A 13,559-nucleotide genomic window follows, 5' to 3' on the forward strand; every position below is an offset into this window, starting at 1 on the left:
AGAATTCCAGGAAGATTGTAGAAAGCGAGAAAACTGATTAGGTTAAATGACTGTCCTTACCAAAAACAATTAGCTATAACTAAATTCAAGATTTCCATTCACCCATCACACTGTTATTATAATATACTTGACAATCAAACATTTACACATCTGCAGAGAATAAATGACCAAAGAATTGCAAATGGCTCAGTTTCAAAAAAGGGGTTTATTCACAGCATCTGCAGCCACAGGTAGGCTGCAGCTTTTGCAATTTCACAATCCATTATATTGATTACTCAATATTGAAATAGATTCAGTGGAAGACATTCATTGCAGCTCACAGGTAAATTGTTAATCTAGGGCAGCGGAATGTAGGTAGACTAGGGAATGTATGTAATAACCTATGGTATTGGACGAACTTTGAACGAGTCTTTCTAGCTACCTCGTTATGTGTATGTAACCCTTTCAGATTTTGGTTATCAGTAAGCTTCTTTAGCATTTGTAAGTAATCATTAGAATGCTTGCTAAACCGTTGTGTGTATATGCCCATGAGTATGTTCCCATTGCACTCAGTTAAGCCAGGGGGTTCCTGAAGTTCTTCCCAGCAAAGACAGCCTTGTCTCCCAATTCCTCTTCAATTCTGAGAATTAACAGGGGGATAAAGTTTAGCACCACAAAGCAATAATACAATTGTTATGATGCCATATCTGAAAACCATGCTCAACAAGAAAGCCTTTGTAGCAGAACAAAAATTACAAGCGTCACAACATTGATTAGGCTGTAAAGGACATGAACCCTCACCTGAGAATCTGGTTGTACTTGGCCAGACGCTCAGAGCGGCAAGGAGCCCCGGTCTTAATCTGGAGAGGAACAGACAGAGGCAACATTATTTAAACAGCAATAATGAAGACCGTAACTAAAACGCAGTAATATGACTATATAATACAAATTGGTTTTTCAACTGTCATACTGTTGGTATTCAACTGTATTTCCTTTGGGAAGCCCCTTACCTGTCCAGTGCATAGGCCCACTACCAGATCAGCAATGAAGGTGTCCTCTGTCTCCCCAGAGCGATGGCTGACCATCACTCCCCAGCCACTTGACTGAGCCATCTTGCACCTGGACAGTGGGAAGAGAGGAGTCTTAGATATAATTTTCCAACTGTGTGAAAACATCTATGAATGTAAGGCTCACGTTAGACTTGCAACTGTCAGGCTATTTGACTTGCCTTGAATCATATGAGACACATCTCAGTTTGTTGACAGTTTCATGAATAGATCATGATTGTAATGCATATTTATAGTGTAATTACATCAACTCAAATCTCAGAAAAAGGCAGAAAATAAAAGAGGCTGGAGTTCCTCTTGTAGAAGTCATTATGGAGTAAAGGGAGGTTTAAACTTACGCGGCCAGAGACTCGGTCACAGAGCCGATCTGATTGACCTTCAGCAGCAGGCAGTTGCAGGCTTTGTCCTCCACGGCCTTGGTGATGCGTTTGGGGTTGGTCACTGTGAGGTCATCACCCACCACTTGGATCTCTGTGCTGCCGGTGAAGTTGGACCACGCCTCCCAGTCATCCTGGTCAAAGGGATCCTCAATGGATACCACTGTCAAAGAGGGGACATTGATCATAAGTGACCACATACAGAGAAGTCATGGTCCTGTACCTTACAGAGTAGACAACCAGAGCAAAGGACAATTGATAATTTTATGTGCGTAACTTTAATTTCAATTGCCAACTCAGAGCAGTCCTACAATAGGTATTTGAACCATACTATTTAACACAGTGCCCATCTCCATTATAGTGTACAATGATTGAATTGTGAGAATTAAAATACATATAAAGCTGATCCATCCAGAGACAACATTACATAGGTTTTAAACAATTATCAAGGAATGACTAATAGGTCAACAAGAGAGGACAGAACACACACCTGGGTAATCCTTGCAGAAGCTCTTGTAGAGGTCAGCCAGCTCATCAGGAGTGATGTAACGCTCTGGGTCATCAGGGGACTTGAAGTCTAAGTCGTATTTCCCATCCCTGTAGAACTCCGAGGCTGCCACATCCATACCGATCACCACCTCTTCTGTGTATCCTGCTTTGCTGATAGCCTCTTTGATCAGCTCCAGAGCTATGGAAAATTAAGCAGAGATAAACATTTGTTAAAATATGGTTAATTAGATATTGGCAGCACCTTGTGATCATGTGGGTACTACACAGGGGTGGATGAGGTGAGTTTTTCCCTTAATGTAAAGAGCTGAATCCAATCAAGTATCACAATATAGTTTTGGGCTGAAAATAAAACCCACTGATCCCGTCGCTCTTGTACCTTCCTTGTTCTCCAGGATGTTGGGAGCGAAGCCCCCCTCGTCTCCCACATTGGTGGCGTCCTGGCCGTACTTCTTCTTGATGACATTCTTCAGGTTGTGGTAGACCTCGGCCCCGATACGCATGGCCTCCTTGAAGGTGCTGGCACCCACCGGCAGGATCATGAATTCCTGCATGGCCAGCTTGTTGCCCGCGTGAGATCCACCGTTGATCACGTTGAAGGCCTGGGAAATCAGAAATCCACAATTTATTAAAATGACATTTCATTAAATAAAATAATTGTATTATCAGTCCCTTAAGATCTTTTAACAAAGAGATGTAGGTGGAGAAATGTAACTACACAACAAGCTGTAAGACAAGCAGTGGTGGAAAAAGTACACAATTTTCATACTTGAGTCATTTTCTTTTAAGGTAAGTCACCCAGTAAATACTACTTGAGTAATAGTCTAAAAGTATTTGGTTTGAAAAGTAACAAAAGTAGAATTATAAATCATTAAACATTTCTTATGTTAAGCAAACCAGACGACTTGATTTCAATTATTATTATTTTAACCGACTAGCCAGGGGCACAGTTCAACACTCACACATAATTTACAAACGAAGCATGTGTTTAGTGAGTCTGCTAGATCAGAGGCAGTAGGGATGACCAGGGACGTTCTCTTGATAAGTGCATGAATTAGACGATTTTCCTGTCCTGCTAAGCATTCAAAATGTAACGAGTACTTTTGGGTGTCAGGGAAAATGTGAGTAAAAAGTACATTTTCTTTGGGAATGGGAGTAAAAGTTGTCAAAAACATAAAGTACATATTTTAACCTTTATTTAACTAGGCAAGTGAATTCCGACCAAATTCTTATTTACAATGACAGCCTACCGGGGAACAGTGGGTTAACTGCCTTGTTCAGGGGCAGAGCAACATGTTTATTTTTTTTACCTTGTCAGCTCGGGATTTGATCCAGCAACCTTTCAGTTACTGGCCCAACACTAACCACCAGGCTACCTGCCGCCCCACGGATTCCCCCAAAAACTACCTAAGTAGTACTTTAAAGTATTTTTACTTAAGTACGTTACACCACTGAAGACAAGGTGGCATGTGTGAGCGCACTTTGATATTAAATAAGAGTAAAATATGCCCTGTGCTCACCGGTACGGGCAGTATGACCTCTGGGTTCCCAGCGAGGTCAGCGATGTGACGGTACAGGGGGACGCCTTTCTCAGCTGCACCAGCCTTACACACCGCAAGGGAAATACCCAGGATGGCATTGGCACCAAACTTTGCTGATGTGTCAAAAACATGAAAAATTTATAAGTGAAATAGATAAGATATACAGTGCCTTGCGAAAGTATTCGGCCCCCTTGAACTTTTGCCACATTTCAGGTTTCAAACATAAAGATATAAAACTGTATTTTTTTGTGAAGAATCAACAACAAGTGGGATACAATCATGAAGTGGAACGACATTTATTGGATATTTCAAACTTAACAAATCAAAAACTGAAAAATTGGGCATGCAAAATTATTCAGCCCCCTTAAGTTAATACTTTGTAGCGCCACCTTTTGCTGCGATTACAGCTGTAAGTCGCTTGGGGTATGTCTATCAGTTTTGCACATCGAGAGACTGACATTTTTTCCCATTCCTCCTTGCAAAACAGCTCGAGCTCAGTGAGGTTGGATGGAGAGCATTTGTGAACAGCAGTTTTCAGTTCTTTCCACAGATTCTCGATTGGATTCAGGTCTGGACTTTGACTTGGCCATTCTAACACCTGGATATGTTTATTTTTGAACCATTCCATTGTAGATTTTGCTTTATGTTTTGGATCATTGTCTTGTTGGAAGACAAATCTCCGTCCCAGTCTCAGGTCTTTTGCAGACTCCATCAGGTTTTCCAGAATGGTCCTGTATTTGGCTCCATCCATCTTCCCATCAATTTTAACCATCTTCCCTGTCCCTGCTGAAGAAAAGCAGGCCCAAACCATGATGCTGCCACCACCATGTTTGACAGTGGGGATGGTGCGGTCAGGGTGATGAGCTGTGTTGCTTTTACGCCAAACATAACGTTTTGCATTGTTGCCAAAAAGTTCAATTTTGGTTTCATCTGACCAGAGCACCTTCTTCCACATTTGGTGTGTCTCCCAGGTGGCTTGTGGCAAACTTTAAAACACTTTTTATGGATATCTTTAAGAAATGGCTTTCTTGCCACTCTTCCATAAAGGCCAGATTTGTGCAATATACGACTGATTGTTGTCCTATGGACAGAGTCTCCCACCTCAGCTGTAGATCTCTGCAGTTCATCCAGAGTGATCATGGGCCTCTTGGCTGCATCTCTGATCAGTCTTCTCCTTGTATGAGCTGAAAGTTTAGAGGGACGGCCAGGTCTTGGTAGATTTGCAGTGGTCTGATACTCCTTCCATTTCAATATTATCGCTTGCACAGTGCTCCTTGGGATGTTTAAAGCTTGGGAAATCTTTTTGTATCCAAATCCGGCTTTAAACTTCTTCATAACAGTATCTCGGACCTGCCTGGTGTGTTCCTTGTTCTTCATGATGCTCTCTGCACTTTTAACAGACCTCTGAGACTATCACAGTGCAGGTGCATTCATACAGAGACTTGATTACACACAGGTGGATTGTATTTATCATTAGTCATTTAGGTCAACATTGGATCATTCAGAGATCCTCACTGAACTTCTGGAGAGAGTTTGCTGCACTGAAAGTAAAGGGGCTGAATAATTTTGCACGCCCAATTTTTCAGTTTTTGATTTGTTAAAAAGTTTGAAATATCCAATAAATGTCGTTCCACTTGTTGTTGATTCTTCACAAAAAAATACAGTTTTATATCTTTATGTTTGAAGCCTGAAATGTGGCAAAAGGTCGCAAAGTTCAAGGGGGCCGAATACTTTCGCAAGGCACTGTACTTTCATATGGGGCAAATATTTAGTAATTCAGCAGACGCCCTCATTCAGAGTGGCTTACAGTCAGTGCATTCAACTAAACTAGGTCAAACATAAGACAATATAAACAATAGTCCTCTGATGTATTCTAATCTGAAACAACTTACACTTGTTCTCGGTGCCATCCATGTCAAGCATGATCTGATCGATTTTCTCCTGCTCAACCACAGACACCTCCTGAGATGAAGAAATAAAAAGAGTGTTTGGCACATTCCACACTAAGGAACTAGGCCTGCATTAACTAGGAGTATGTGGAAGTGGAGTGAACACTAGACCTGCTTATCTTTACCAGGGTGGGAAATATCAAGACAATATTCCATGTCATTGCCGGAATAACAGCAACTTTTTAAAAGTATTATGTTCCTACCTGCCCAACGAGTGCAGGTGCAAGTGTAGAGTTAATGTGGTCCACTGCTTGTGAAACACCTGAAAGACCAAGGAAACATTACTGACTAAGAAACATGGAGACAGATGGGGGATTTGGAAACAAACAATTCAAGCAACATCAACAATTCAGTATGCTTTTTCAGACACAAACAAAATGGTCCTCAAAACAGTCAGAGCACTAATAATCCAATACGTTTTTTAGCTTCCTTGTTATCAAGCTTGGTGAATCATACAACCATTACTGTGACAAAGTGTTGGCTTCATGCACAAGGATGAGTACAGTAGTTATTAAGAGAGACAACAAATCAGTCTGCTTTCATTTCCAAAGTCATCAAGAACATACATCACACAGCAAGACAGGAAAGATGCCTTGGATAAACAATGAAGCTCATTTGTAAAAAAATCATGCAAAAGTGAGCAGTACTACTCCGTAGTTATCCAGTATGTCGATACATATGAATGCTGATTTGTCTAGCAAATGTTCAATGTGTATAAACCCTGTATGACTGACAGAGGGTGCTGTTTTGGTAGTCTCTCGAATTGTAAAAAAGCAATAAAAATGTCGACATTTGTTTTTGCCAAGGATATTTTATGATAGACACCTTAAGGCAGTGATATTCAAAGTCGTTTTCTAGACTGCCCTAAAAAAAAAAAAAAAAAAAAAAAAAGGGGCCCAAAAAATGAAGAGTACAGATTGTACAATTATGGGACCATATACAAATGTTTATGAGAAAGATCATTTTAAATTACATGTATAGGCTTCTTTTCTTTGTGATAGAGATTAAAATGTCATTAATTTAAGGCAACTTGTTTTTTGAAAAAAAAATCTAAAAGTATCAATTTTAAGATTGTGACATATTTGGGATTGGGTCATCAGAAATTCTGATGGAATAATACATTTAAAAAAAATTGAAAAGGGGTCCCGGCTGAAAAATGTTGAATACCACTGCAGGCTTAATTAACATATACTTAAATTATATTATGTGAACGAAAGTGATTTTATTCATTTTTTCTTACAAATCCTAAAGTCTCAACTACAACAAATACATGTGATTTTGTAATTAAAACATTATTGAAATACTGTAGAATTCCACTCATTCTCCTGAGGAGAACCAATATGGCAGCCTGTGGCTTTAAAGACTCATTGGCCAATACATAGCATCGATAATCCAGGGTTTACACACATATTTGGAGCAAACTCACCAATTTAACAGGCCATTTTAGACCTGACAGAGAGGAAGAGTATAAAAAAGGAAGGAAGACTGAAGTTGGCAGCTGGCAAGTTAGAGACCTCCCTGGGAGACTGCCATCACAATTATACAGTATAATGAAGTTACACTATATTAACCCCAGATACACACCTTTCCCAAGGTAGCGTGACTTGTCGTTGTCTCTGAGCTCCAGGGCTTCATAAATACCAGTGGAGGCACCACTGGGTACAGCTGCTCTGAACAGACCTGGGAGATGGAGAACAGTGACAGAGATAAAATACTGACCCATGAAAAGTAGGGCAATCGCCTATAGGAGGAAATATTGAACTCACTGTCAAATTTGTATAAAAAAGGTAAGGAGGGTGAATGAACAGGCTGCTGCAGTCACTATGGGAGCTATTTCTAGAGCGCCTGGTTAAATTGTGCACAAGTGCATATTTAAAACTCTAAATGTATAATCTAGTGAGAAACATACTGACTGTACAAAATATTGTGAGTGTCATGCTCGTTCCATGACAGACTGACAAGGTGAATCCAGGTGACAGCTATGATCCCTTATTGATGTCAACTATTAAATCTATTTCAAATCAGTGGAGACAAAGGGGAGGAGACAGCAAAAACCCTTCTTTAACCTATGAGACATGTGAACGTGTGCCATTCAGAGGGTGAATGGGCAAGACAAAATATTTAAGTTTCTTTGAATGGGGTATGGTAGTAGGTGCCAGGCGCACTGGTTTGAGCGGGTTCAGAACTGCAACGCTGCTGGGTTTCACACTCAACAGTTTCCAGTGTGTATCAAAGTGTCCACCACCCCAAAGGACATCCAGCCAACTTGACACAAGTGGGAAGCATTGGAGTAAACATTGGCCAATATCCCTGCGGAACACTTGACAGTCCATGCCCTGACGAATTGAGGATGTTGAGGGCAAAAATTGTATGTGAAGATTTGATTTTTTTTTACAATCTTTGCATTCGCTTCATTTACTATCATCCTAAATATTACACAACTTTCCTTGATGTGAACATTATGCCTTACTAAAATTACATAAATTCATGTTGACCACATCAAATTGGAGGGGGAATTACACATCATTTTTACCTCAGATTGGTGATGTTTGTATAAAAGAAAGTCTATTGATTTTGTCATACGCACTGGGATGAGGGGGGCACAGGATTTAGAGATTACAGGACGGTCTCTTTCTAAAAAAAATGGTCACTGGCCTCAACTCAGATTTGAAAGTCAAACTATCACTTAAACAGCCAACCCTTGTCAGTGTTGATATCCTATGTCGGGTCGTGATCCGTTTGCGTTAGATAACAAAGCAACTGATTCATTTCATCCCCGGTTCGGCAGCCTCCCAGAATCTCCACCCGACATTCCAAAAGTGACCACCGTCTTAAGCAAATTCTCTTGTAACCAGAGATATAAAAATACTCAGAATTAGTGTGGCCTTTGAATAATGTTAGTTTAAACAGTGTACACAACCAAAACATTTCCCGACGATTAATGTGATATCAACGAGTGATTAACAAAATAGTATTGCGTTTACCTTTCTGCGTTGGCGACCCACGTAAAAAAAATAAAAAAATAAAAATAAAAAAGACAATCCAAACGTAGCTGGTTGTCTTCTCCAAGTTGTCCTCTAACCAGTGATATACATATTATTCCCAGATTCCTGAAGTTTTTCAATAGGGTTAGTTTCACCAGCGCATAAAACCTGTTGTCCCACCTAATCGATACGAGTGATTTATTTACCATTTGTCAAAAAAGGGTTGGGTGCATATGCACTTTAAGGTGCTCATTATTATTAATTTTTTTAAATACTAGTAATATGATTACTATTGTGGCACATATGTAGTACATTTTATGTTTTTAATATATCTACATGACCAACAGTATGTGGACACCTGCTCATCAAACATCTCATTCCAAAATCATGGGCATTAATATGGATTTGCTGCTATAACAGTCTCCACACTTCTGGGAAGACTTTCTACTAGAGGTTGGAACATTGCTGTGGGGACTTCCATTCAGCCACAAGAGCATTAGTGAGGTCGGGCACTGATGTTGGGCAATTAGGCCTGGCTCGCAGTCGGCGTTCCAATTCATCCTAAAGGTGTTCGATGGGGTTGAGGTCAGGGCTCTGTGCAGGCCAGTCAAGTTCTTCCACACCGATTGACAAACCATTTCTGTATGGACCTCACATTCTGCACTGTTGTCAAAGTTGAAAGCACGGATCGTCTAGAATGTCATTGCATGGTGTAGCGTTAAGATTTCCCTTCACTGGAACTATGAGGCCTAGCCCAAATCATGAAAAACAGCCCCAGAAGATTATTCCTCCACCAAACCTTAGCTGGCACTACGCAGTCGGGCAGGTAGCGTTTTCCTGGCATCTCCAAAATCAGATGTCTGTCGTTTTAAGTAGATGGTTCAGCGTGATTCATCACTCCAGAGAACATGTTTCCACTGCTCCAGAGTCCAATGACAGCGAGCTTTACACCACTCCAGTCAACGCTTGGCATTGCGCATGGTGAGCTTAGGCTTTTGTGCGGCTGCTCAGCCATGGAAACCCATTTCATGGAGCTCCCGACGAACAATTGTTTTGCTGACGTTGCTTCTAGAGGCAGTTTGGAACTTGGTAGTGAGTGTTGCTTCAGCACTCAGTGGTCCCGTTCTGTGAGCTTGTGTGGCCTACCACTTAGTGGCTGAGCAGCTGTTGCTCCTAGACGTTTCCACTTACAGTTTGTAGCAGGGCAGAATTTTTTTTTTTACATTTTATTTTACCTTTATTTAACCAGGTAGGCAAGTTGAGAACAAGTTCTCATTTACAATTGCGACCTGGCCAAGATAAAGCAAAGCAGTTTGACAGATACAACGACACAGAGTTACACATGGAGTAAAACAAACATACAGTCAATAATACAGTATAAACATGTCTATATACAATGTGAGCAAATGAGGTGAGAAGGGAGGTAAAGGCAAAAAAGGCCATGGTGGCAAAGTAAATACAATATAGCAAGTAAAACACTGGAATGGTAGATTTGCAGTGGAAGAATGTGCAAAGTAGAAATAAAAATAATGGGGTGCAAAGGAGCAAAATAAATAAATTAATTAAAATTAAATACAGTTGGGAAAGAGGTAGTTTGGGCTAAATTATAGGTGGGCTATGTACAGGTGCAGTAATCTGTGAGCTGCTCTGACAGTTGGTGCTTAAAGCTAGTGAGGGAGATAAGTGTTTCCAGTTTGAGATTTTTGTAGTTCGTTCCAGTCATTGGCAGCAGAGAACTGGAAGGAGAGGCGGCCACGGTTTGGTTTTGGGGGTGACTAGAGAGATATACCTGCTGGAGCGTGTGCTACAGGTGGGAGATGCTATGGTGACCAGCGAGCTGAGATAAGGGGGGATTTTACCTAGCAGGGTCTTGTAGATGACATGGAGCCAGTGGGTTTGGCGACGAGTATGAAGCGAGGGCCAGCCAACGAGAGCGTACAGGTCACAATGGTGGGTAGTATATGGGGCTTTGGTGACAAAACGGATTGCACTGTGATAGACTGCATCCAATTTGTTGAGTAGGGTATTGGAGGCTATTTTGTAAATGACATCGCCAAAATCGAGGATTGGTAGGATGGTCAGTTTTACAAGGGTATGTTTGGCAGCATGAGTGAAGGATGCTTTGTTGCGAAATAGGAAGCCAATTCTAGATTTAACTTTGGATTGGAGATGTTTGATATGGGTCTGGAAGGAGAATTTACAGTCTAACCAGACACCTAAGTATTTGTAGTTGTCCACGTATTCTAAGTCAGAGCCGTCCAGAGTAGTGATGTTGGACAGGCGGGTAGGTGCAGGTAGCGATCGGTTGAAGAGCATGCATTTAGTTTTACTTGTATTTAAGAGCAATTGGAGGCCACAGAAGGAGAGTTGTATGGCATTGAAGCTTGCCTGGAGGGTTGTTAAAACAGTGTCCAAAGAAGTATACAGAATGGTGTCATCTGCGTAGAGGTGGATCAGAGACTCACCAGCAGCAAGAGCGACCTCATTGATGTATACAGAGAAGAGAGTCGGTCCAAGAATTGAACCCTGTGGCACCCCCATAGAGACTGCCAGAGGTCCGGACAGCAGACCCTCCGATTTGACACACTGAACTCTGATAGAGAAGTAGTTGGTGAACCAGGCGAGGCAATCATTTGAGAAACCAAGGCTGTCGAGTCTGCCGATGAGGATGTGGTGATTGACAGAGTCGAAAGCCTTGGCCAGATCAATGAATACGGCTGCACAGTAATGTTTCTTATCGATGGCGGTTAAGAGGAGAAAAGTAATACATTTGACGAACTCACTTGTTAAAAAGATGGCATCCTATGATGGTGCCATGTTGAAGGCCACTGATCTCTTCAGTAAGGCCATTTACTGCCAATGTTTGTCTATGGAGATTGCATGGCTGTGTGCTCAATTTTATACACCTGTCAGCAACGGGTGTGGCTGAATTTGCTGAATCCACTCATTTGAAGGGGTGTCCACATACTTTTGTATATATAGTGTATCAAACTGTTCTTGCATATTGATTTGGACACTTCAGAAACTATGTTTTGACATCACGTAATTTATGAAAAGTTCTTGTCAATAGGAAACAGTGACAGAATCATTTTCAACTTATGTTTAAGGAACAAACATTTTACTTTCAACATTCATTTCCAAAAGTATTCTGAATAGTACTGCTGAATGAGTCCAAAAACATGCTGTGATGAAGTTATTTTGATGATATACCAGAAGTCGTGAAAACGGGTTTGTCCTGTCCAATAAAAGGTAACAAAAGTCCCTAACCTGTATTTAATATCATGAAGTAAATGCTTTTACTTGAGAGTTCTTTGTAAGCCAGTGTTTACCTAGGTAAGCTAGGCTTAGGCTATTTTCAGATTTTATATGCCATTTAGCAGACACTTATCCAAAGCGACTTAAAATGTATGCACGCACTGAATGTTTTATACTGGCATTGCAAGAGCCATGCTCTACCAACTGAGCACAGAGGACCACTTAACAATATGTTAGGCCGATAGCAACGTTTACCTTTGTCAGTGTAGAGGTCCACCTCCACAGTGGGGTTGCCACGGGAATCAAAGATCTCCCGGGCATGAATCTTCAGGATGGACATGGTGCTCGACCTTTGGAGGAGAAAAGTAATAAAACTTTTTTTAAGACTACCAGATAGTCTCACCATGATACGAGTTCTTAGTCCTATAAAACATGATACCTCTATGTCCATTGTGCAAACTATCTACTGAGCATGAAAATGTGAATCAGCATGTTTCTTTCAGTTTATCAGTCATTTTTTGGTACTGAAGTTTGTCAGAAACCACCTGACCTTAGGCCAAGGCAATGAATGTGAACACTGCCCCAAATGGCCATTCCATAGCAGAGGTCATTTTTTGACTGCTGAATACAAATAACTTATCAAGTCCAGTACAACTTGTCAGTGGTGGTTAAAAACGTAAAATCTTTCACTCAAGAGCCCCCCCCAAAAAAAACAAACAAAAGTGTCCTTCCTGGCGGTTTTAAAGCTTAGTCGTGCTAGCAGTAGGTTGGCCACCTAATTCGATTAGCTACTGTCCATCTGATAAATCACATGACACTGGACTGCAGCATTGGTAAGGTAACTTTAGGTCAAGGCTAGAAGGACTACTGGATGTCAATAGACCACGTCTTGAAAGTCAAACCAATAATTTATCAATCTATTCTCGGCGTTGTGGATGACATTGTGTACGTTTTTTCTTAGGATGATACCTACAAGGATCTCAAATGATCCGATTGACATGAGATCCCCTATAAATCCTCCAAATGGAACGTCCCTTGAACGTGGAGTTGGTGTGTAAAAAGTCTCGTACGTGGGTTGAGAATGCACGTTATGAATGAAAAGGATACATACATCTCTGGCCACATCACAGCGATGAAGATGAATTGTATCATCACATTACAGGAAAATGCACTACAGATGGCTACATCATTTTTAACACAGTCACTGGACTAAATATTGCGTAGCCAAATGAGCTAGGAATCTAACTAAAGTTACTCAAAAGTAATAGTGCGAAAGAGCGGATTGCACTGTTTGAAAAAAACGGAGTATGAATCAACATGATAGTGGATGGGCTGGCTAGCGGAAACGAATAACCTTATTTTATACCAACAATAGGAACAACTCAGAGCTCTGCCTTCAAAACGGTTTGAATATTGTGAATACACTAAGTTTTCTCACCAAACAGATGAATGTGGGTAGTCACTTACCTTTGTAATTAAAATAGAGGTCAAGGTGACAGGAAGAGCAGTCTTTCTCGAGATGCCGGCGAGTTCAGTGCGAAGTTCTGAGAGGCGTCGCAAAGAGATTTCCGCTTGTTCCTTTTCTCTGGGAACGTCACTAGTTACCACAGCCACAAAGTCATAAACCCCGCCCATTTCTACAACTTCGCTTCGTAAAATGTGATTTTAAAGATAACCTTAACCCTAACCTTAACTGCACTGCTAACCTTATGACTAACCATAACTTTAAATGTAGACCAAATAGCACATTTGAGTGATATAGTCACTTTGTGGCTGTAAACCTTTCCGTGTTTTGCTCTTCTTCTCTGGAATCATCAACAACAAAGCTCCACACCGCCACTATGGCTTAGGAGTAGGGCCTACAGTTTCAAATGTAAAGTTTTATTGAAGTCGTGTGTAT

The 13,559-nt window shown here is 40.9% G+C and overlaps 1 protein-coding gene across 1 annotated transcript; it reads right to left on the reverse strand.

The window, feature by feature from the left end:
- Positions 1-186: 186 nt before the first annotated feature.
- eno1b (enolase 1b, (alpha)) lies at positions 187-13,264 on the reverse strand. The gene is made up of 12 exons (XM_024374323.2): positions 13,127-13,264; positions 11,915-12,009; positions 7,005-7,100; positions 5,624-5,682; positions 5,364-5,433; positions 3,451-3,584; positions 2,310-2,532; positions 1,914-2,111; positions 1,385-1,586; positions 990-1,098; positions 781-839; positions 187-619 (listed from the first exon to the last, which is right to left on the reverse strand). The coding sequence occupies exons 2-12, from the start codon at positions 11,997-11,999 to the stop codon at positions 553-555; spliced, it is 1,302 nt and encodes a 433-aa protein (XP_024230091.1). The 5' UTR covers positions 12,000-12,009; positions 13,127-13,264; the 3' UTR covers positions 187-552.
- Between the last annotated feature and the right edge of the window lie 295 nt (positions 13,265-13,559).

This window comes from Oncorhynchus tshawytscha, linkage group LG02 (assembly GCF_018296145.1).
Source record: "Oncorhynchus tshawytscha isolate Ot180627B linkage group LG02, Otsh_v2.0, whole genome shotgun sequence".
In the NCBI taxonomy this organism is placed as follows: domain Eukaryota; kingdom Metazoa; phylum Chordata; class Actinopteri; order Salmoniformes; family Salmonidae; genus Oncorhynchus; species Oncorhynchus tshawytscha.

What these genes read in the sequence shown, in the direction of transcription:
- eno1b (XM_024374323.2), bottom strand. Translation starts at nt 11,999, where the DNA reads ATGTCCATCCTGAAGATTCATGCCCGGGAGATCTTTGATTCCCGTGGC. An exon ending in GGATGGCACCGAGAACAAGT is followed by an intron (nt 3,585 to 5,363) that starts GTAAGTTGTTTC and finishes TTGACACATCAG; the next exon opens with CAAAGTTTGGTGCCAATGCC. An exon ending in TGGGCCTATGCACTGGACAG is followed by an intron (nt 840 to 989) that starts GTAAGGGGCTTC and finishes GTTCCTCTCCAG; the next exon opens with ATTAAGACCGGGGCTCCTTG.